Source organism: Hypanus sabinus, chromosome 9, assembly GCF_030144855.1.
Source record: "Hypanus sabinus isolate sHypSab1 chromosome 9, sHypSab1.hap1, whole genome shotgun sequence".
Lineage (NCBI taxonomy): Eukaryota > Metazoa > Chordata > Chondrichthyes > Myliobatiformes > Dasyatidae > Hypanus > Hypanus sabinus.
In genome coordinates this window covers 22,896,518-22,921,890 of record NC_082714.1, presented here as the reverse complement: position 1 = coordinate 22,921,890, position 25,373 = coordinate 22,896,518, and the positions used below count along the sequence as shown (strand labels likewise).

At 39.5% G+C, this 25,373-nt stretch overlaps 1 protein-coding gene across 1 annotated transcript in view; it reads left to right on the top strand.

The window, feature by feature from the left end:
- The window catches only part of rhbdl1 (rhomboid, veinlet-like 1 (Drosophila)), a 303,125-nt gene that overhangs the window by 234,520 nt on the left and 43,232 nt on the right, over nt 1-25,373 (top strand). Inside the window, exon 6 of the mRNA XM_059978638.1 lies at nt 17,116-17,228. Coding sequence (XP_059834621.1) covers nt 17,116-17,228 — 113 coding nt within the window. The remainder of the gene's footprint in view (nt 1-17,115; nt 17,229-25,373) is intronic.

Sequence of the window (25,373 nt, the reverse complement as noted above, 5' to 3'; positions counted from 1 at the left end):
TTTTAGCGGCTCTTGGCACTTAGCTTCTGTCTCACGCTGTTCACGTTTTTTCCACTGAAAAGACTCAATGGGTTTGTCTTTAAGTGCGGGGTGCTTGGACTCAGGGTACCGAAGCAGTTTTGAGGGCTTCATTGCCTCATTAGACAGCCTCTGGGTCCGAGCTCCAGCCTCCCACCCACCCACCGCCAGACGCCTTGGCCAGGTGCAGTTGGTCGTGGGTCTGGTGAGAGGATAAGGTCAGGGCTGGATGTCCCCATGCTGGGGCTGCGGCAGTCGCAGTCCGGACAGAGCAAGCGATCGAGTGAGGAGTGCAACGGGGCGCACGCCCACCCCCCCACCTTGTAGGATCTATCAGCCGACAAAAGTTTGTTTCAGTGGATTGCAGCAAGGTAGCTGCTCTGATACTTATGAAATGCTGAGCCCGAATTAGGTCGCCTTTTAGTACTGGATTCCCCACGACCATTCAGTGTGTTAAACAGGTTTAGAGGCAGCACTCCAGGCCAGTAGCAACGGCACTTCCCGCCAGCCATCCAGGCCAACTGGTGATCCCTGGCGTGAGGGTGTCACTGCGTTTAGGCGACTGATGACCTCCCGTGGGTTCAAGTTCAACAGTGGGTGTGACAGGGAATGAGGAAAGGTGCAGCTGACTCGTATCGTTTCCTTGCAGCCCAGTGGTTGGGGACCACTGAATTACACTGTGTAGTGCGGGGGGAGCTACATGCATGTGCACTGGACAGAAAGAATGGAACTAAACCCCGTAACCCAGAAACAATCTCTCAACAGTATTTGTGTTTTTTTTTCTTCGTTTCTTTTTCGTGATCTACTGGGAAAGTCTCAAAGATCGACTAGTCTATCACGATCGATGGGTTGGCGACCACTACACTAAAGCGTTTGATTGACTATGGAAAGAGATAAGGAAAAGTCTATTGTCACAATACTTAAATGAGAAAGAGTTTATTTAAGATTAACACACATTTAGCAGGATAAATTGAATCATTGATTGGGGAACAATATACATAATACATAAGCTATCTTTTAAAAGGATGATTATTCATGCAATATCCAGATATATTCTTACAAGAGGGAAAGCTAAGCTAACAAAAAACAGCTTCTTGGATGATGAATGAGAAAGCAAATATGATGAAGCAGGAAACAGTGAAGTACGGCAGATGTCAGGTTGAGAATGCAAGTGAGAACCAAACAGAATACAGAAATAGCAGAGCAGTAGTAAATGCGGACATCAGAGCTGTGGGGAGAGATTGTGAGAACAGACTTGATAGCAAAGATAAAAGAGAATCCAAAAGTCATAACTAGCTGTAAGAATAATAACAGCAGGAGGAGGCATGGGTACTGGAAATTATGGAACAAACCTGAACAGCAGTACAAGGTACAATAGAGATTTTTTTGGAAAACGGTGCTACTGATGTTACAGTAAAAATTGAGTTTTTTGAGATAATAGATGAGTTAAAATTTGTTAAACTTTACAGGCTTTCTCACTTATTTTCCAGTTCATTATGCACAGACCTCTCCTTTTTATTGCCATTAATGTACCTAGACGATACATGGGCCTCATCACTTGAAAGACTCATGTTTGTTGCAGTTTAATACAGCTGATTTTCCAATCATCAGAAAAATATTTTCAAACAAGCACCTACTCCCATTTAAATCATGTATTATGGATTATTTCTTATTTGTTTACAAAGGTAGTCTAAAATTTACAATGCCATGATCATCATTCCCTAAGTAACTCCTCAGTGCTATGTCATTTCCTACTTCAAATTCAGTAATGCCCTCTTTGGGTCAGAAACTACCTAATCAAGAAAGTTCTGAACAAACTCCTTCATTTCTCATACTTCTACTTTGACCACCTCTCCCTACTTCGAGCACAAAAGTGTGGAAAATAGAATCCAGAGTAAGATTTTAACAACTTTTCCCTTTACATTCAGTCTCCTGCCACTTTCAATGTTATTGCTACCACCAGACACAATTTCCCTCCCCTTCTTTCAGCAATCACTTTGCAACCCCTAGTGTACTCTTCCATTACCAGTAACATCCATTCCCCTTCTCATGTCACCCTCTGATGCAAATATTCTTTCAGGATACTGTTGTATCCAATTTCTTGCATTATATTCAATGTTCATGAGGTGTTCGCTCTACACTAGGGAAACTAAATACAAGTTGGTTGACTGCTTTGCAGAGCAGCTTCTCTTTGTCTACAACTTAGTCTGTCATTTTAATTCTCCATCTCTCTCCCACCATGAATACTCTGTCTTTGGCGTATTCCACTGTTCCAATTAAACCCAATTTAAACTTGAGGAACAGTAATTCATCCTCCAACTAGGCATATTACAACCATCAGGATTTGACTATGAATTCAATAATCTCATTGCTATCCATTAATGAAGAAAATTCATCAACCTGTAACATTAACTCAAGATTTATCTCTCTGTAAGTGCTGCTAACCTGTTATTCCCTATTATTTCAGGTTTCTACCAGCTGCAATCTTTGTCCCACATAGTTCTAGCATGTTTATTTCTACCCTTGCTCTTCATTCATCTTTTTAATGTTTACGTATCTTCCAGACAGATTGGTTCCATTAACAAGCTTTCACATTCTCTCTCAGTCAGCACCATTCCCCTTTGCATCATTCAGTTTCTCCTGGTCTCCACACTATCACACACTTCGTTGCCATTCTTTCCTCTGAAACTCAAAATGTGTTGTAGTTATAACTTTTCCAAGTACTGATGAAAGATCATTGAGCTGAAATATTAACGTTTGTTTTACTCTGTATACAAATGCTACCAGTCCTGCTGAGTTTTTCAGCAGTTTGTTTTTCTTGGAAAAACCTTGCCCTCTTTGCTACTTATTTTATTGATATCCAGATTTTATAGAAATGTATTACTCTTCAGTTCTTGTATTTTTCTGTAATATCCCTGAAAAGTTGTTCCTCAATATTCTTCCCTTTGCAAAATATGTTCATTAATGTAATAATATCTGTATTGTTTCTGAACTCTGTCCATGATCACATAGCACATTATCACTCCAATCCCTAGTCTCCTTTTCTACCATCCTTAGAAATTTTCCTTTGTTTCTTATCTTTCCCACTCACCAATTTTATTTTTCATCCTTATCAGGTCTACACACGTATAATGTAAATTTCACTTTCATCTCAGCCATATGTCATTTATCGTTTGGGATTCAGGAGTTCTGTTTCCTCTCAAGTCTATTTTTTAAACATTGTCATTTCTTTCTAAAGCTGCATCCCTTTATCCATTTCCTTTACCGATTAGATCAAGTACTTTCCAAAGCATTAGTAAATACTTCAACCCCATGAAGGTGTTGAATCAAGGTATGTTGAAATGTAACTTATCCAGCTTGTGCTGATCACTGAAACCAGGACTCTTAAGCTCCTTCTCCAGCAGGTTCTCTTCTATTCCTGTAATCACAAGCACTTAGCCTCCGTAATACTCTCAAAGTCCTGCTTCTTAATCTCTTTATATCTGTCCAAAATTGCCTATATCATTATTGGTCCAGATGAGCATCACTGTGGCAAAATCAGCTTCTGATCTACTTTCAGAAACATGGATTCAGACTCCCCTGGCTGATGACACTTCCTGCACTTATGGTTGTTCCAGGCACAAGAAGCATCCTGTAATTATCACAGGTCACAGATGTACATTTAACTTGACTGTGACCTCCTGCCTTACCTCACACCAGCTAAAATTTACCATCAGATTCCTGATGTTCTGCTTCCAGATTCCATTAATCTGGTTTATTTTATAAAATAGAGTTTTTTGTTTACTCATTTATTTTAGAAGTATTAATCAAATAGTTAGTTGTCTAGATTTTTATTCATTAAAGCATTTCCTGCTCTGTTATCCCATTTTGTTTAATTTTATCTATTGCCCTAACTTAGTGAAAAATACAACTCATCAGTCAATTAACCCCCTCCGTCCCGTGATGTCATTTTATTAATTTTCTCATGCATCTTCAAATATAAGGAATGTGCTTCTCTAAACAAAATGGTGCACCGTAGAAGCACCTCTACCCTATTTTAATCACCAGAAAGCACTTAGTTCCCAATATGGCATGAATTCCTGGTCCTTGGATACCACTGACATTAAAGAGTACAGAATAGGAAGGATACTGAAAGGTAATTATGGACTCAACGAAGCACTGTAGGTCCCTAATTACACATCAAGATTAGCTTTCAGAAGATACTTTATAGCACATGTAAACTTTGTGCTATGAAATAGCGTTTCTAAGTTATTCTTCTGTATAAAGGCATATTCACACTCAGATCTTTTATAATCTTGTTATAAAACCCAGCTGGAATTTATTGATGAACAGTGAACACAAATATCCCTTCAGATATATAATATTTGCTATAATAAATAAATACTTTCTTTATGCAGGATGCCATGCCAGCATGCAGTTCAATCTGCAGAGTTAATTTAATAGTCAATGTATTATTATCTGTGGCTTTTCATGCACTAGGTAATTGTTTGAAAACACACTCAGAGCTTTAATACGAATTAAATGTAGAATCCTTCTACTAGTGAGGAAAGGATGACACAAATGAGAAAGAAACTTTTGTGCATGTGAGGTAAAGTACTTGAGGGTGAAATCCCCAATAGGTTCGATATGTATGGAAACACTCATAAAATACTGAAGGAACTCAGCAGGTCAGGCAGCATCCATGGAAATGAATAAACAGTCAACATTTCAGACCGAGACCTTTCTCTAAGACACGGTATGGAATTCCTCATACTCAATAGCATCCTGTGTGTTACTTTAACGTTCAAGCAATGATTGATTACATCTTTGACAGTTTGTAATTGAAAATCCTTCTACTGCTAGTAGCTGGGCTGAAACAACTTCACAATGTATCAGTGTTATTAACACCAGTGGAAACCTATATTTGTTCTCAGGAAAGAAATACTTTCAAACATACCTTGATTTCTTGTTTTGAAACAATTACCTTGTGCACAGAAAGTCACATACTTTGTTTAGTCCATTTTACAAATGCATACTGTTAACCAGGAATTTTATGAAGAAATTATGTTCTTTATTGCTGATAAAATATAAAACAGAAGTTCCCATGTAACACCAGATTTTTAATTTCTGTTGGCTGTTGTGCCCAAATTCCTTAAAGAGTACTTCTGCCATATTGGTCTCTGCAAAATGGCAGGACTAGTTATTTACCCCTCAATGTAAACAAGAATATCTTATACAAAAGTACTTGGGATTTAATTTCTTAATTTTTTAATTTTACAAACCAAACATGAACTTGCCTGCCCCTACCCGCTGCTGATGTGTCTTTAAGCCAGTTTTAAATTGGAATCAACAAGGACAAGTGTCCAAAATCATCTGCTTCTCCACATATGAAGACAATGCTCTCTGGCCCTGATTTGACACTTTAATGAGGCTGGAATAGCAAAGTAATAGTAATTCCCTGCAAAGGCAAACCTATTTCTAGCAGCAGCCTGAAACAAGTAAGGACTGGTGAATTAGCTTTTAAAGTTATTTTTTCCCTAGTTCCTTTGTGGACTAAAAGTGCAAGCTTGAATTTTGCTGGGTCCTGGAAGTGGCCATTTGCAGTTCACTCCAATGTTAATGATTGGATACCTGAATTCCACCCGACTGTTTATCAGTAGAAGATTTTGCATTTGTGTAATACACACAAAATGCTAGAGAAATCCAGGCAGCGTTATGAAGGGGAATAAACAATTGCCGTTTTGGGCTCAAATCCTTTATCAAAAGTGGAAAGGAAGGGGCAAAAGCCAGAATAAGGTGGTATGGGGGAGGGGACGAAGCAGGTGGGAGATGAGACCAGTTGTGTGTGGGTGGGTGGGTGGGAAAGGGGGTATGAAGTACAGTCTGTATCCGTGGATTCAACCAACCGCGCATTGGAAATAATCGAAAAAAAATTCCAGAAAGTTCTAAAAAGCAAAACTTGAATTTGCTGTGCTCCGAGCATTATGCTGAATCCACGCGAATGAAGTGATGTGTAGGCATACCTTGTTGTAGCCTCCCGCCATTTCACAGATCCTCAGTCTCTCTCCAGCACTCGTTGTTTGAGCATTGTTCAGGAGTTTAAGGCTAGTAAGGGATGGCTGGCTAGCTACGTAAAGCGCTACAGCCTCAAAGATCACGGGAGAATCGGTATCGGCTGATTCCGAGGCAGCATTAGTGTTCCCAGAATAGCTACAATGGTTGTGTCTGTACTGAACATGTACAGACTTCTTTTCTTATCATTATTCCCTAAACAATACTGTATAACAACTATTTACATTGTATTAGGTATTATAAGTAATCTAGAGATGATTTAAGGTATACGGGAGGATATGCGTAGGTTATATGCAAATACTACACCATTTTATATAAGGGACTTGAGCATCCGTGGATTTTGGTATCCATGGGGGGAGGGGGGTCCTGGATCCAGTCCCCTGCGGATACTGAGGGACAACTGTATGAAGCTGGGAGGGAATAGGTAGAACAGGGAAAGGGCTAGAAAAGAATTTGTGCTATTCCATATACCTGATAAACATAAGAACTATCAACTAGATAGAATTAATAAACTTTTGGGAAAAGTTTGAGAATTTAAAGTTGTAGTTGTTTGATTTTGAGACACTTCTCATCTCCATTAAAGGAAAATATTTACCTTGATCTTTTTTGAGGCTAACAGTTTGAGGTCATGTTTGCTGATCACCTGCTTTCCTGGAGGAAATGCAGATATTTCATACAATATTAGTGGCTGAGCACCTTCACTTTACAGGATAAAATAGCATGACAGTCCTGAAATTGCTGTGAAAGGTTTAATAAATTTAAGCTCATTGTTTTGTTCCCTGTGTTAAATCAAAATAGCAGGCAATTTGATTGCAACCAAAGGCAAAAAGCTGTTTCAGCACTTCATAGTAAATCAATGTCATTGACTCATGTGAAGGGATGCTTTGCATTAACTATGTATGCTCAACCAAGGAATAGACTCAGCACATATCCTAAAAGGATAATTGTATTCTAAATTTGTACTTAATCTTCAAAGTTATCAAACATATACCTGACATATCTCAGAGTTACTTTCTCCTTGTGTTTTCTGCTTATAAATTACGGAACATAAATTGTCAAAGATTAAGCACTTAATGAATAGCACTTTACAGACATTCAAAAAAAATATGGTAAGCAGAAAACTTTATGTTCCATCCATATTAAAGTAATTCCTACTGCCTCCTGCTGTAGACATCCTCCATTAACATAGGAACATTGTGATTTCCTCAGTGAATCAAAGAAATAATCTAGAAAATACTTTCCTGAAATCTTAAACGGATAGTTCATACCAACCCTAATTAGTGGTATTAATTCTTGACTTCTCCTTTGAGGTGCCCTCCCACTTAAGCCTGAAATAGTGTTCACCTATCAATGAAGAGAGAAGCCCATTTTTGGCTTTAAGAATTGAAATCCACAGTAATGAGATTCAGATTAATTTATTTAACACATGTATATTGAAACATACAGTGAAATATGTTGTTTGTGTTAACAACCAATGCAAGTCAAGGCTGTGCTGGGGGCAGCCCACAAGTGTCACTATATATTCCAGTACTAGCATTAAACATTGAAGTTTAGCTTGCATGCTCCACTTGCACTGGCAGCTCATTCCATACACTCACAATCCTCTGAGTGAAGAAGCTTCCCCTCATGTTTCCATTAAACTGTTCATCTTTCACACTTAACTCATGTCCCACTCAATCTCAATGGAAAAAGCCTGTCTGCATTTACCCTATCTATACCCCTCAGAATTTTGTATCCTTCAATCAAACTTCCCCTCAATCTTCTACATTTCATGGAAAGAAGTCCTAACCTGCACGATCTTTCCTTATTTACTCAAGTCCTCCAGTCCCGGCAACATTGTTGAAAAATTTTCTGTACTCTTTCAACCTTACTTACATCTTTCCTGTTGGTAGGTGACCAAAACTGCACATAATACTCCAAATTATGCCTCATCAATGATGTATACAACTTCAACATATTATCCCATCTCCTGTACTTAATACTTGGATTTATGGAGGCCAATGTGCCTGGGATGCCATTTTCAATGAGTTATGGACCTTTATTCCCAGATCCCTTTGTTCCACCACACTCCTCTGTGCCCTACCATCACTGTGTAAGACCTACCCTTGTTGGTCTTACCAAAGTATAACATCTCACACTTGTCTGCATTAAGTTCAATCTACCATTTTTCAGCCCATTTTCCCAGCTGATGCAGATCTCATTGCAAGCCATGAGAGCCATCCTTGCTGTTCAATCCACCCCCAATCCTGGTGTCATCCATAAATTTGCTGATCCAGTTAACCACATTGTCATCCAGATTGTTGATATAGATGACAAACAACAATAGACCCAGCACCGATCCCTGCAGCACTGAGGCCACCATCTCAGGCTTTTCCCACAAAACCAATGTCTAATCCAATTTACTACCTCATCTTGAATGCTGAGCGACTGGACCTTTTTGACCAACCTCTCATGTGGGACCCTGTCAAATGCCTTGATAATTCATGTAGACAACATCTACTCACTTGCCTTCATCGACTTTCCTTGTAGCTTCCTCAAAAAGCTCTATAACTTTGGTTGGACATGACCTACCATGCACTAAGCCATGCTGACTAGCCTCAGTGGTTGGCAAAGTGTTGCCCTAACCTCAGTAGCTGGGAAAGAGTTGGAGTCCATTAGTAAGGATGAGGTTTCAGGGTCCTTGGAGACTAATGATAAAATAACTCAAAGTCAGCATGGTTCCTGTGAAAAGAAATGTTGCCTGACAAATCTGTTAGGGTTCTTCGAGGAAGTAGCCACTAGGGTGGACAAAGAAGAGGCAATGGATGTCAATTACTTAGATTTTTAGAAGGCATTGATAAAGTGCCACACATGAGGCTGCTTAACAAGATAAAATCCTATGGTGTTACAGAAAACTTACTGGCATGGATAGTGGAATGGCTGACAGACAGGAAGCAGTGAGTGGGAATAAAAGGGGCCTTTTCTCTTTGGCTGCCAGTGATTAGTGGTGTTCCTCAGGGACCACAACTTTTGGCAGATGGAATCCAGTGTTGGGAAATGCATTTTGATCAAACAAACAATAGTGCAGACTTTTATCTAAATGGGGAGAAGGTTCAAACATCAGAAGTGCAGAGAAACTTAAGAGTCCTTGTGCAAGTCTCCCAGAAGGTAAGTTTACAGGCTGAGTCTGTGGTAAAGAAGGCAAATGCAATGTTGGCATTTATTTCAAGGGGAATAAAGAATAAAAGCAAGGAGGTAATGCTGAGCCTTTGTACGACACTAGTCAGGCTGCACTTGGAGTGTTGTCAACAGTTTTGGGCCCCATATCTCAGAAAGCTTGTCATTGGGGAGAGTCCAGAGGAGGTTCACGAGGATGATTTTGGGAATGAAAGGGTTAACATGTGAGGACTATTTGGCAGCTTTGGGCCTGTATCACTGGAATTTAGAAGAATGCAGGGGGATCTCATTGAAACCTACCAAATGTTGAAAGGACTAGATAAGGTGGGGAGGATATTTCCTCTGGTGGGGGTATCCAGAAATAGAGAGCACAGCCTCAAAATTGAGGGGCGACCTTTTAGAACAGGTAAGGAGGAATTTTTTTTTTAGCCAGAGAGTAGTGAATCTGTTGATTCACCATCAATAACTCTCGGAGACGTGAGGCGAGAGATAGACTTTTATTATCCGGAAGAGAGAGCACTATCAGCAGCAAGAGACCATCATACCACATCCTGGCAACTGAGGGAGGAGCAGTGCCTCTAATCGCCTTTATGCAGGGGTCTGTGGGAGGAGCCACAGGAGCAGTCAGTGGGGGGTGGGGGGATGGCGTGTCCAGACAGGTATATGTAGTTCACCACATCTGTGGAATGTTCTGCCATAGACTGGTGGAGGCCATGTCCGTGGGTATATTTAAAGTGGAAGTTGATAGTTTTCTGATTGGTCAGGGCATCAAAGGATATGGTGAGAAGGCAGGTGCATGGGGTTAAGTGGGATCCTGGATCAGCCATGATGAAATGGTGGAGCAGACTCGATGGGCTGATTGTGCTCCTATGTCATATAGTCTATTGCATTAGGGACTATCCTTAATCAGTCCGTGTCTATCAGAATTCTCATCTTCGGTCCCTTAGAATGCCCTCCAATAACTTTCCCACTACTGATGTCAGGCTCATCAGCCTATAATTTTCTGGTGTACTTTTAGAGCCTTTCTTAAGCAGTGGAACAACATTAACTATCGTCTTATTCTCTGGTACCTCTCCTGTCACTAAAGATGACTTAAATGTCTGCTAGGGCCCCCACAATTTTTGCATGTGTCTCCCAAAGGGTCCGCAGGACACCTTTTCAGGCTCTGGGGACTTATCCACCCTAACTTGCCTCAAGACAGCAAACACCTCCTCCTCTGTAATTTCTGTAGGGTTCTGAAGCTGATGCCATTTTGCCTCACTTTTATAGACTCTTTGACCATCTCCTGAGTAAATACAGACGCAAACATTTCATTTAAGATCTCTCCCATCTCTCCTGGCTCCACACATGGATTACCATTCTGATCTTCCAGAGGACCAATTTTGTCCTTTGAAATCCTTTTGTTCTTAACATATCTATAGGATCCCTTAGGATTCTCCTTCACCTTGTCTGCTAAGGCAACCTCATGTCTTCTTTTAGCCCTGATTTCTTTATTAATTGTTCGCCAGGATTTCTTATACTCGTTAAGCACCTCATTTGTTCCTACCTGCAATGCACCTCCTTGTTTTTTATTAACCAGGGCTTCAATTTTTCTTGAAAACCAAGGTTTCCCTACACCTATTATATTTACCTTTTATTCTGACAGGGAAATACAAGCTTGGTACTATCAAAATTTCACTTTTGAAGACCTCATATTTACCAAGTACACCTTTGCCAGAGAACAGCCTGTTCCAATCCACACTTGCCACATCCTTTCTGATACTATCAAAATTGACCTTTCTCAATTTAGAATTTCAACCCATGGACCAGATCTATCTTTTTGGCAATTTTAGATTGAAACCAATGGCAAAGTGTTCCCCTACACATACTTCTATCACCTGCCCTGTCTAGTTCCCTTATAGTAGGTCAAGTATCACACACTCTCATTGGGACTTCTACGTTCTGATTAAGGAAACTTTCCTGAACAGATTTGACAACTCTATCCCATCTAGTCCTTTTACAGTATGGGAGTCCCTGTTAATATGTGGAAAGTTTATAACATCTGCTATAACAACTTTAAGTTTCTTGCAACGGTCTGTGATCTCTCTATAGATTTGTTCCTCTAAATCCCTTGGACTGTTGGGTGATCTTTAATATAGCCCCATTAGCATGGCCATACCTTTCTTATTACTCAGTTCCACCCATATAGCCTCACTAGACGAGTTCTCCAGTCTTTCCTGATGGAACACTTCCATGATATTTTCTGTGACTGGTAATGCCCCCCCTCGTCCTTTAATCCCTCCTGCTCTGTTGTGTCAAAAACATTGGAACCTGGGAATATTAAGCTGCCAGTCCTGCCCCTCCTACAATCAAGTCTCTCTAATGGCTACAATATCATAATTCCAGGTGTTATCCATGTCCTGAGCTCATCTGTCTCTTCTATGATACTTCTTGCTTTGAAGTATGTGCAGCTCAGGACATTAATTGCACCATGCTCAACCTTTTGATTGCTGACTTTGTGTGAAGTCTTAATGATATCTGTCTCCAAAACCTTTTCGCTATCTGTTCTGGCACTTTGGTTCCAATACGTGCCCCCCCCCCCCAACAGCACTAGCAGATCTTTCTGCTAGGATATTAGTCCTCTTCCAATTCAGATGCAAACCATCTTTTCTGTGCAGGTCCCACCTTCCCTGGAGGAGAGCCCAATGATCCAAAAATCTGATGCTTTCCCTCCTACACCAACTCCTTAGCCATGTGTTAAACTATATAGTCTTCCTTCTACTAGCCTCATTAGCACATGGCACTGTTAGCAATCCTGAGGAGGTCCTGCCCTTTAACTTAGCACCTAGCACCTAAGCACATTTTTACAGAAGCTCTTCACTTTTCTCACCTATGTCATTGGTACCTACAATGGGCCATGACCTCTGGCTGTTCACCTTCCCATTTAAGAATGCTGAGGACTCAATCCAATGTTCCAGACCCTGGCACCCAGGAGGCGACATAACGTTCGGGAATCTCATTCCCACCCACAGACCAACTTTTTGTTCCCCTAACTAATGAATCCCTTATCACTACAGCTTGCATCAACGACCCCCCCCCCCCTCCCGAGTCACAGAGCCAGACTCAGTGCCAAAGACCTGACTGCCATGACTTTGCTATGCTAGGTCACCCCCACTGCCACTCCCAACAGTGTCCAAAGTGGTATACCTGTTGTTGAATGATTTGGCCACAGGATACTCTGCACTAACTGTTTTACCCCTTTCCCTTTCTTGACTGTCACCCATTTTCCTGTGACCTGCAGCTTGGTGTAACTACCTTTCTATATGTCCTATCTATCACACCTCAGCCTCGCGAATGATCCGGAGTTCATCCAGTTCCAGCTCCATCTCCTTAACGCCATGTGCTAGCTACACCTTCTCTCAGGTGTAGTTGTTGGGGACACCAGAAGTCTCTGCCTTCTCACTTCCCTTGTGATGCCTGGCATCTCTGCTGTTCGAACTGAGCAAATATAAAGAAGAAAAAACAATAAACTGTGAGGGAGAAAAAAAACTCTACCTACAGTTTTTCTGCCTTCTCTGACTGAATCCTTGAAGAGCTAAAGCCTCAAACCGCCACTCTAACTCTAACTACTCCAACAATAGCCACTCTGAAAAAGGATCTAGTGCTTTCCCAGCACACATGACAAATAAATTCTTCTTGGGCTTCCCACTGGGTTTGGGTATTGATCGTACCCGATGTTTCGATTACAAACTCTGCCAACTTCTTCGGGGTGATGCCTGGACACATCTAGTCCGGTGGTACTCTATTCCTCCTGATTGGTTAGTCCTCATCCAATCAGGTTTCTGCTCTCACACCTTGTTTACAATTGAATTCCAGTTCTAACTTAGAGCGACACCTTTGTCCTTATTAAAATTCTTTTCCTCTAGTTTTATTTCAATGGTTTCCTTTACCAGATGGTCCCAAAAGCCATTGGTGTGGCACAGTAGTTTTGTGCTGTTGAAGTCAATCCTATGGCTATTGGGAATGCAGTGTTCTGCTACCACTGATTTCTGTGGGCACCCCAAATGGATGCACATCCTGTGCTCCTTGATTTGGGTTTTCACCATGTATTCTGTCTTCCCAATACATGCTGCTCTCTAAAACCCAGCTGACCTGAGTCCCAGGTCAACTTTGGAACGCATAAGCTGTGACTTGAGATTCCTTATGGGTTTGTGGATGGTATTAATCCGGTATTTCTTCAGATCCTGGCGATCCTTCCAGAAACCTTGGAAGTATAGGGAAGACAGGCAGTAGCAAAGGGCTCCTCCTTGTTGTTAGGTTTCCTGTTTTTTCTGTCAGCCCTCTTAAGGGCCCAGTTGATTTCCTTCACCTCGGACCCATTCTGTCGGAACATCATGCATAATGGTCACTCTGCTTGCCCCTGCCTTACTTTAGTTTGTTCTGATTAGGCACTGCTCAAGGCATCAAACTGCCATGAATCGCTGCCTTTTTTACTCAGTCGGTGAACCTGAGCAGGCTATGTCTTATTTGGCGTACAATCTCTGATTGGCCAATTGGCCTCTGCTTAGAGCCTTGTCCACAGAGTCTGCTGAGCACAGTCATGGGGATTGCTTCGACCGCTAAGCACTCCGACCTTGATCCAGACCATAGGCTCCTGCCCCAATCCTTCATTTACAGCTTCTGACCTCAAACTCTCCCTCACCCCCTCCCTAAATCATAACCTGTCCTCTAAGTACCCCGACTGCCCCCAAATCATCCCTATGAACCTAAAAGACAATTAAGTTTGAGTCAAGGTCTCAAGGACATCACAGTTCAGCACCATCTGAACCAGTAGGTAATGACAGTGGAATCTTGTTTTTAGCACTGCAGGAGAAAATTGAGAATAATTATAAGCTTATAGCCTCCATCCAAACACTACATAGTAATGAGAGAGATAGAAAGGTACAAAAAGGTGAAAAGTCAAAAACAATCCTCCAAATTCTGGAAATCTAAAATAACCACAGGAGAGGGTAGAAATATTCATCAGGTCAGGCCATATCTATGTGAAGGGTTGAAGATCCTTCTTCAAATTGGCAAATACAAGGAAACATATTAAGCTACAGGGAAATTGGAGGAAGAGATGTCTGAAAGGATAAAATTGGGTGATTGTTCAAGGTTGTCTGCTTAATGAATTTGTGGGGGCAGTTAGAGAGTGAGAACATAGACAAAAGATGTAGTAATTGTGACATGAAGAACAGGAAGGCTGAGGGGGGAGCAAGAAAAAAAAAAACATGCACAAACAAGCTGAGCCAATATAACAGATGGATGATTTTTGTCCCACAGTGTCTTTTTCACAGGATGGAGAAAGGAATGAGAAATACTCGGTGGCATAGGTTTAAGATGAGGGGGAAATAATAAAGAAGATTTGCAAGGCAAGTTCTTTATCCAGAGTGATAAGGAATTGGATTGCACTGCCAGAGGAAGTGGTAGAATTAGATATGATAGGAACATTTAATAGATACATGAGCAGGCAGTGATTAGAGGGATAAGGACCGTGATTAAGCAGATGAGATTAACTTATTTAGAGAGAGAGAGTTCAGAATAGGCCCTTCTGGTTCTTCGAGCTGGCCCGCCAGCAACTCCAATTTAATTCTAGCCTAATCATGGGATAATTTACAATGAGCAATTAACCTACTAACTGGTAGGTCTTTGGACAGTGAGAGGAAACTAGAGCACTTAAAGGAAATCCTTGCCTTCCACGGGGAGAATGGACAAATTCCTTACAGAGGAAGCTGGGAGTGAACTCTGATGCTCTGAGCTGTAGTAGAGTTGTCTGTTGTCCAGGGTAGTGTAGCATTTAGCGTTTAGATTGGAATCATGCTCACTGTTGACATTTTAGGCCTGCTCCTGTGTGCTTTATTATTCTATGACTGAAATAGAGAGAAGTCATATTATCTAAAGTTGTTGTATCTAATATTGAACCCAGAAGGTTGCAACGGGCCCAGAGGGAAAATGAGGTGCGATTTCGCAAGCTTGCATTGGGTCTCGGTGTAACAATACAGACAGACAGGTCAGAGTGAGTGCATGATGGAGAATTAAAGTGGCTGGTAAAGACAAGCTCAGGAAATTCGCTACAGACTGAGTGCAGATGCTCCACAACTGAACACCTGATCTGTGTTTGGTTTCTCCAAAGTAGAGGAGACCACATTGTGAACACAGAGGCAGTGCTCTGATGTGTCTGATGGCAGGATCTCTTTAAATACGGAAGAAATTGCAGAAAAAGATTTATAGGAAAGGTCTATATGGGTGGAAAGTGAGAATGAGGCAGACTTTGTTCTTGTTTTGTCCCAGAGGAGAGGGGATGATACCAAAGCTGTGGGAAAATGCAGTCATGGCCTTTGTTAATAGTGGAAAGAGAAAACCATATTTCAGAAAGGAGAAAGACATTTCTAAGGCAACCGGTCTGGATGGGGTACAAACAAGTGTTTGGGCTCCTCAGCCTAAAAAAAGTAAAAACAAATGACAATTCTGATTTTTCACCTGGACTCTTCTCAATGATTAGTAGTGGGTACAATTGTACTATAATTTCAGTAAAGGCACCACTTTTCATGTCTGGGATGGATGGTCGACAGTTTGACTATTCAACACTTGGAAGCCATGCACAATTCAATCTTGAACGACACCCATTGGACATTGATCCAACAAAATTCAGCTTCTCTTCCAGTGGGAATACTTTGTTCATGTTCTCATTATCTTCTCTTTGAAAGTTTTCCATTGTTTGACCACATCCTTTTATATCAAGAGTAACTCTTCCTTCATAGATTTGATTAAATATGTTGGGGCAAAGTTTGTTGAACAATTAATAAAATTCAAACAAGTTTCATTATTAATCTGTAAATCAAACAGCAGTCTGTAGCAAGGAAGAGATAATCCAGCAAATCATGAGTCAGTATGTTGTTGTTGAATTTGCACAGCTCCACATTACCTTCACTTAAGTAACATCTTATGCCTAACTAGTTGGTGATCATGCATAAAGTTTGGATGTAAATTATCCATTAAATTGGTCACAAAAGTTCTTTATAAATACTAGGGTAGGTACCCTTTCAATGTCATGATAATTGTCTGTTGTCTGTTGTCTGAAAGTGATTATTTTAATGTATTTTTTAGGATCTATTAAACTGTCAAATATTTGTTTCTTTACATTTTTCTTTAAACTTCTCTCAATTTTCTCAGTTTTAATACAAACTTTCTTCCCTATATTTTACTTTCTCCATCTGATTTGGCATCAAATTCATCCATTTTAATTCACTGTCCTTTTCTACCTTTCTCTAATTATTTGTCAGTCCTTAATTTTCATTGATTAAAGAGATACATTGTTAGATATTCACCAATGTCACAGATACACGGCTACCCTTGCTAAGCCATTATCAGTTTGAATTTCTATCAAATTTCTGAGAAAAATAACTTGAGGTCTTGATTTTAAGCTATTGGACATATTGTAAAATAGTTAGTGTGACTCCCTGAATATTTGAAAGTATATTGGCTTTTTGCAACTTAATTGTACTGCATATAGAACATATCCCTCAATCTACCAATCAAACTGATCAACTAGAAATCTGACAACATTTTCAAATTAGTTGCTTAAATATTTAATGGCAAAGCTATTGTTTTATAACATTTTATTTGGTCGTACTTGTGAGAATAATTGCCTGCATTGTTATTTGATTTCTTTTGGTGGAAGAGTAGTCTTGAGAATTTATCTGCTGAATATTTTAATTCTGCCACAACAGACTATAAAAATATAACATGTAGAGAAACATTAGGCTTTTATAAGAATTAAATGAAACTGGGATTTGAGCTCATTGAATGCTAATAGTTACTATGTTCTAATATTAGAGTTTGACTCTAATACAGGCTTTGTAATTGTCACAGGTTGGAACAGCTGGGGTTCAATGCATTTTTGCAGTTGATGATTGGAGTGCCACTTGAGATGGTCCATGGGATCATGCGCATCGGACTGCTGTACTTGGCTGGTGTATTAGCAGGTGAGGCAGCAAATGGTGAATCTACACACTTCAGTTGTAAGTCTAAGTAAACATAATAATATCACTCAGATGAGGAAGCCATTTTAAATTTTCTTTTCGATATGGCTGGTCATGGTTAGGCCATTTATAGTTCATCTATTTACTCCGAGCGGAACAAACGAAAACATTCCAAAATAATACCCCGACAGTAATAAAGTAATATCAGTAAATATCCAACTCAGAACTGCAAATGACTGAAGGAAACTTTGATGTTCCTGTTCACACAGATTCAGAAAATTTTAAATACAATTAAGGGCTTGCTGCATTGGATCCTGTAGACAACAACTGCAACTGTGGGGAAGTTTTGGACAATGAGTTCCTGGGGTTGGTTCTGAGAATAGGGAGGGAGCTCTCATCAAAGTGCATAATCAAGAAGACACTGAACTTTTAGTGTGCCGTCAACACTATACACTGTACCAATCCAATCAAACAGACACTGTTCTATCATAGCTGACTAATATAAACCTACTTCATAATCATAAGATATTGGAGCAGAATTAGTCTATTTGGCCCATCAAGTCTGCTGCACCATTCCATCTTGCCTGATTTATTATCCCTCTCAACTCCATTCTCCTGCCTTCTCCCCTAAACCTTTGATGCCATTACTAATCAGAACCAATCAACCTCTGCGTTAACTGCACCCAGTGACTTGGCCTCCATAGCTGTCATTGATGATGAATTCCACAATTTCACCACTCTCTAGCTAAAAAAATTCTTCATCTCTGTTCTAAATGAATATCCTTCTAACATGAGGTTGTGCCCGCTGGTCCAAGACTCACCCACTATAGGACACATCCTCTCCACATCCCCTTTAAATAGGCCTTTCAATATTTGATAGGTTTCAATGAGATCCGTCCCTCGTTCTTCTAAGCTCCAGTGAGTACAGGCTCAGAGCCATCAAATGCTCCTTTTCATTCCTGGAGTCATTCTCATGAACTTCTGGACTCTCTCCAATGCCAGCATGTCTTTCCTTAGATAAGGGGCCCAAAATTGCTTAGAATACTCCAAGTGCAGTCTTACCAATGCCTTAATCTAGCAATAATCCTTATTGTTAGTCTTTATAGTTAATTCATAATCCCTAATCTGATTATTCTAGCCCTTCCCTCCTACACAGCACATAACCTTATATCTACAGTTATGTGCCTATCTAAGAGTGTCTTAAATGTCCCTATTGTATTAGCCTGTACCACCACCCCAGTAATGCATTCCAGGCACCCTCCACTCTGTAAAAACCTACCTCTGATACCCTCCTTGAACTTTCCTTCTCTGGGTGTTCTCTGGTGTTGGGCATTGCTGCCCTGGGAAAAAGATCATGGCTGTCGCCTCTGTTTGTGCCTTTCATAATCTTATATATTTCTATCGAGTTACCATTCATCCTCCATTACTGCAGAGAAAAATCTCCTAGCCCATTCATCCTTTCTTCAGAAGACATGTTCTTTAATCTAGGCCGCATCCAGGTGAACATCCTCTCTGCTCTCTCTAACACTTCCACATCTTTCCTATGATGAAGTGACATACAATGAGCACACTACCCTAAATGTAGTCGAACCACAGTTTTAAGAGCAGCCACATTACCTCATGGTTCTTCAACTTAGTCCCCCGACTAATGAAGGCCAGGACACCATACACCTTCTTAACCAGCCTATCAATTTGCATGACAACTATGAGCGATCTACGTACCTCAAGATCTTTTTGTTCCTCTACACTGCTAAGAATCCTGCCATGAATCTTGTATTTCTTGATCTTCCAAAGTGTATCACTTCATACTTTTCTGGATTGAACTCCATCTGCCACTTCTCTGCCCAACTCTGCATCCTGTCTATATCCTTCTATGCTATCCTCTACACCTTCAACCTTTGTGTCTCCACTTCATCAAAGTCATTTATAAAAGCCATAAAGAGCTGGGTTCCCAGAACAGATTCCTGTGAACACCACTTGTCACTGACCTCCAGGCACAGTATACTCCATCTACTGCCATTTTTTGCCTTCTGTGGGTAAGCCAGGCAGCCAAGTTTCCATGGCAATCCTCTGCAGAATACCTGCAGGCCACTTTAAAAGCAAAAGATGGTGGATGTTGGAAACTTGAAATGGAAATAGATTTCCAACATCAACCGGGAAGCATCTGTGGGGAGATAACTGTATTAACTTTTAAAACTTTTTCTCTCAATGCATCTGCTAGCATTTCCTTTTTTAAATCTGTTTTTCATTGTATCTTTTAAAGGAAGTATATAGTTCCTCTTTTATTGTGAAATTCAGATAGAATGCTAAAAATAATTATAAACAAGGAAAAATAACATCACAAAGTATCTTTAAAGAAAGGCCAATTTGGAATCAAATTGTACAGTAAATGATAACACAAGAAGACTAGGACCCCTAAAAATTGTGTTGAAGGGTTAATTGGAATTCAAATCTAAGATTTGTAGATGCGTTTGTTACCAAAGGAAAATAGTCTGACAAAATGGGCTGAGATGTGGATATTGAGCCAAATTTTTAATGTGAATTTATATTCTAATTTAAGAACTGAAAAGGCTTGGGATGTTGTTTGACCTGTTCCTATCCTGATATTCCCATGCAATGTACAGATTGAAGTGATAATTTCAAGTGGAATGACACAGAATCATGTTTGCCAGCCACATCCCAGGCACATAATTGTTCTCAAGAACATGCTCAGTTTTGGCTCCATTTTGGATATAATTTCTTGTAAATATTCTGATTGGTAATACAGCTATTTCACCAACTCAATATCTGTACATATGGCTGAGCATCAAATTCATTCTCGAGCTGAAGGAGATGAAACTTGCACATTATCAGAATATAATAGTTTTCCAAATATAGCAATAAAAATGCACAGCTTTCACCATATACAGTTCCACTCTGCTAAAATAGTGATGAGAATAACTATGCCATTATAATGACAATGAGTGGATATTCATCTGGAAATAGTTAGCTCATAATGTGTGTCATTTAGCTCACCCAAGTGAACTACTTATCTATAGAAGTTCACTGGTGTGTAGCATCAACACAAAGTATTCCTCTTTCAAAATTATTTTCATTTAAGTCAGATTGCCCTATAGCACGGGTTCCCAATCTTTTTTTTATGCTATGGACCCTCTCCATTAACTGAGGGGTCCGTGGACTCATGGTCGGGAACCTCTGCTTTGCCCTACTGAGTGGTACGAGGGAACAGTATTCAGTATTTATTGGCATTATATTCAGTAAAACAGATGATATACCAAGCATGTTATATTTGTATAGTGTCTTTGATAATCTTAGAATGCCTCAAATACATTATGGTTAATTAAGTAGTTAGTCACCTTGTCCCAGTAGTAAAGACAGCAATAAATTTATGTACAGCAAGATCCTGTAGTCAGCAATGAGAAACAAGATCACATCATCTGCATTAGATGTTAGTTTAAACATAAATATTACCTTGAAGTTAAGAAAAATTCTCCTGCGCTTCTTCTAATAGAGAGGTTGAGACTTCTACATTCATTTGAGAGGCAAAGATGGTTTATTATCTCATTAGAAGAAAGGCATTCCTTGTATTATCTAAACCACAGTAAAGTGAATATCAACTATCTAGTGCTACGTGGTGATGACAAGATAATCAATGAAAGACGCACCAGCATTAACATATGCCTCAAGTCAGAGGAGGAATTGGCAGAATTACAGGAAAAATAGGTAGAAGCAGCTAGTTAATACTTTGTTCAGAATGCTTTTGAATTTTCTGTCCAAGTTACAGAGGAATGTTGAGAAATTTACCAAAATCAGAGGTGTTGATAATGTCACACAAGTTGGAAACAGCATTGATTTATTTAATATTGCTTTGCCAGATACATTTGTTGCATGCTTTCCTATTAACTACCGAAAATAATATTAAATTTCAATATGAAATAAAAGTAACTGGATCGAATGGAAGGTACTATGGCAGCAATTAAATGACTTGACTCTGTTATTTAATTTGACAATTGAAGCTATTGTGACATTTTTAGTTTTTTAAAAAAATATTACTTTTAAATATTGTGTTCAGTCTGACACAGAAATGGTCTATTAGACACAATTGGTTTGAGCTCCACATAAGCCAAGGGTTCCCACCCTACTTTTGTGCCGCAATCAGCCCTGTCATTAACCGATGTGTCCATTGACCCCACGTTGGGAAACCCTATTATAAATCTTCTACTGCTCCCCACCCCAAACGTCCATGCCAATCAGTAGCATTTCCAGCATCTGCAGTTTTCTCATGTTTGCCATGTCAATCAGTATGCCAGTTGCGCTCTCAAATGAAATTGCAAACATCAAGTGAAGCACACTTAATATTTTCATAAGCCTTTCAACCTAATGTTTTAAAGCACAGGTTCATACATGTATTTTATGAAAAGCTTTGGTGCACAAAATGAATTGAATTAACAAAGAGTTTTACTGAATTTTATGCAGAGTGTTCATATAATGACCATTTCAGAAAAAACGATTATAATCAGCCAGCTCCTTCTGAGAAGGAAAAAAATATTCATTTATTTATTTCATTTATTTCCAGCATCCAAAAGCAATCAAGTAATACAAATAATTACTGAATATTATCCAATTATTCTGTACCAGAAACATTTCAAAGATCTCAATGAAACTTAAGTAAGGCTAGAAACTACGGTTTCTAATATTAGCAGACAAATGCTTAATATGTTTGCATGAGATTCTTCGATCAATTTAATGTAGCTGCTAACCCCTTCAGTTAAAATGTAGAATAGGGGCTTGGTAATTTTATTGTATTCTAATGATTTTGAATTAGATAGTCCAATTTCGATTTCAAAAGATTTACCTTAAATTAAAATCAGAGATTTACCACACGGATCACAAAGTCAGTGACTTTCCTTCTAGGCATTTGGATGCCACCTGTGATATTATCATGCATGTAGGGCATGTGGATGGCAAATGAGATCCATGCAGAAACAGACCATTACAGCATATATGAAGCCTGCATGAAAGGGATCTGTTTGAGTGGGTGCCACCCTATGGAGCCTGATGCTAGGAACAGGTTTCAGGTATGTCCACTTTCACTTAAAAATCTAACCTTGCAGCAGTTCTCCCTCAAACTCATTATGAACTCTTATGCTGGCTACTTGATTGTGATGATGATGTCCCTTGGCTGTCTCTGACATATCCCTAGAGGTCCTGATTGCCAACATCAACACTGCAGCTAATTGACATTTTTGACTCTCCATTACTTCCAGTCTATATTCCCCATGCTCATGAACCTGTTATCGTCTGCTTAGCTTAGCAAGTGGGGTCAAGCCTTGGACTGCATTGGGTGCATAACAATTATTCAGTTGTGCTCAATACTGGTATCTTGAACATCATTTAATTTTGTCGTGACTCATCCTTAAACCCTTCTTTGGTCCATCATGCTGCATTTTTTAACAGCTTTCTGAGCACCTAATAATTTCTGACAAGGATCTATGATGCATTGATTGTTTTTCCTATAATAGCAATAGCATTTCTACATTTCAAATGTGGATTCTTTGAAACAGCAGTTCTTCCAAACAGACAGATTTTTTTTCATAAATATTGATATTCCCTTGTTTCTCATTCATTGAGAATTAATCCTCTATTTGCATGTTAAAAGCAAGTTATTACAATATCTGGTCAAGTTGCTGATCCTTCTAATTGAGCACATCTGTTCCAATTTTCTGTAAATGCTCTATACATTAGAAAGTATCTGTAATATGTGTACTCAACAGCAGTCTATGATTCCCATGTCAACTTAAAGATTAAAAAAAACAATCAATCAGAACACTCAATCGCTTTCCTGCGATAGAGGAGACAATATATTGTAGAGTATCTGTTGTCAATGTGGAGAGAACAAGCCTGCATGCTATCTCCACAGATGGTGTTTGAAATATGCAAAGAATAATAAAAGTAACCTTTTCATTTTGCTTTTTACTTTGCAGGATTATGATTTTCTTTGTTTTATTTTTGGGGGTTTTTTGAATGCTGAGTTTAGGGTAGGAAAATCTGTTTAACCAAGGCAGATCAGTTTTTTTTGATATATGAGATCAAGGTTCTTGAATATAGGAAAATGCTAACTTTTTAAATGCCTCTCTGATTAAAGCCTATTGTCACTAGCTCTGCATTTCACACAGTATAACCTGTCACATTTGATTTCTGTTGAAATATTACACCAGGTCTCCTTCTTTACTGTTGATTATTCTCATTAAAATTCTGCTTGCACACTTAAATATCCTGTCTGCTTTTCAGCTTTGTTCTCTATTTGTCAGCTACTGATTATAGTTCTTAAGAGAAATTGTCTTTACCAAAAAGGCTGTCATGTCTCCGGCACAGGCTGCTTCAGAGCTGTACAGGAATCAACTGTTAATTGAAGTGGGTGTCTTCATCAATAGAAGAACTGTAATTTCAGTCACACTTGACATGGTTCATATTACACTGTGTGAATGCTGCATATCTAAGTAGAAGGAATGGCCTTTTCAGTTCATGTGTACTGATTTCCAGCTTGCTTCACTTTTCGTTTCCTCCATGCTAAATTATGTTATATACCATCATCAATTCTCTTATGGTTAGACAAATTAATCATATAAAGGGAGGTTCTTAATTGTTACACTGTCATGTAAAACAGGTGATTTCCAGTAAGCAGAAAATTTTATATGTTCTTTAATTGTGAATTTATTCCACAAAATCTCTGAGTCTAGATGGTGAGGAGGTATGTTTGATTTTATATGGGACAGCTGATGTAATATTTTTCATTTTGCTCGATCACCCATATCAAAATGACCCCCTGAATGTCAATGGATTTTTTTTGAGCCAAGTCCATCCCATAGCATTCAATGTTCAGACAGATCTGACCTTGCAGCATTGAACAATATTTTGGAGTAGAAACCCTGTCTGATTTTTCTCCTTTCTTAACATAGGACTGGAGAAGCTTCTCATTATAATGTGTATTTAACCCATTTGAAGCTGAAGGATGAAGCGTAGAATCTTGGTAATTTGTATTACTTAATACCATTCTGAAATATTCCTAAGTATCATATCACTGAATTAGCTAAATTGATGCATATTTTATGAATATATAACCATATTACAGTGTTAATGTATTTCAGAAGACTTTTTTAAATGATCAGAGTGTAAGCTATGAACTTTCCACTAAGATCTGAAGAACGTACAATAATTTTGAACACAACTTCCAGTCACAGCTCTGAGGAAATGCACCATTTAAATTATCATGCAATCTTAAACTGATGCTGGCTGACCATGTTATTTTTGCACCCTTTTCTGTTTGTTACTCAGTTGATGCTTACAATGTGTATAGCCTTTAGGTAATTGAGAGACTACTTTCATTGCAGCCATTTCAGAACTTAGTTTTCTATACATACAAGGGGTGATTGATAAGTATGTGGCCTAGGGTAGAAGGAGTCAATTTTAGAAAAACTAGCACATTTATTTTTCCTACATTTACACACTTAGTCCAGCGGTTGTGGAGCATACGGATCCCCTCTTTGTAGAAGTTTGTGTCTTGGACCTCCAGAAGTGGTCCACAGCAGGGGTGATTTATAAGTTTGTGGCTGATGCACCATCAATAACTCTCGGAGACGTGAGTTAAGGTAGGCTTTTATTGGCTGGAAGTAAGCACAAGTAGCAAGCGACCACCACACAACATCCTGGAGACTGAGGGCAGGGCTCAGGCCCCAATCGCCTTTATACCGGGGTCTGTGGGAGGAGCCACGGTCTGTGGGAGGAGCCACAGGGGCAGTCAGCGGGGGGGGGGGGGGGGGGAGGCGTGTCCAGACAGGTATATGTAGTTCACCACAGTGGCCTAGGGTAGAAGGAGATGAGTTATTAACTTCAAACTTTCTGTATAATCACTCAAAGAGTTGAACTGCACGAGCTTGTAACGAGAGCTGTATAACTCATCTCCTTCTACGTTAGGCCACAAATTTATCAATCACCTTGCTGTGGATCACTTCTACAAAGAAGGGATCCGTATGCTCCACGACCGCTGGACTAAGTGTGTAAATGTAGGAGGGGACTATGTTAAAAAATGAATGTGATAGGTTTTCTAAAATTGACTCCTTCTAATTTAGGCCACAAACTTATCAATCA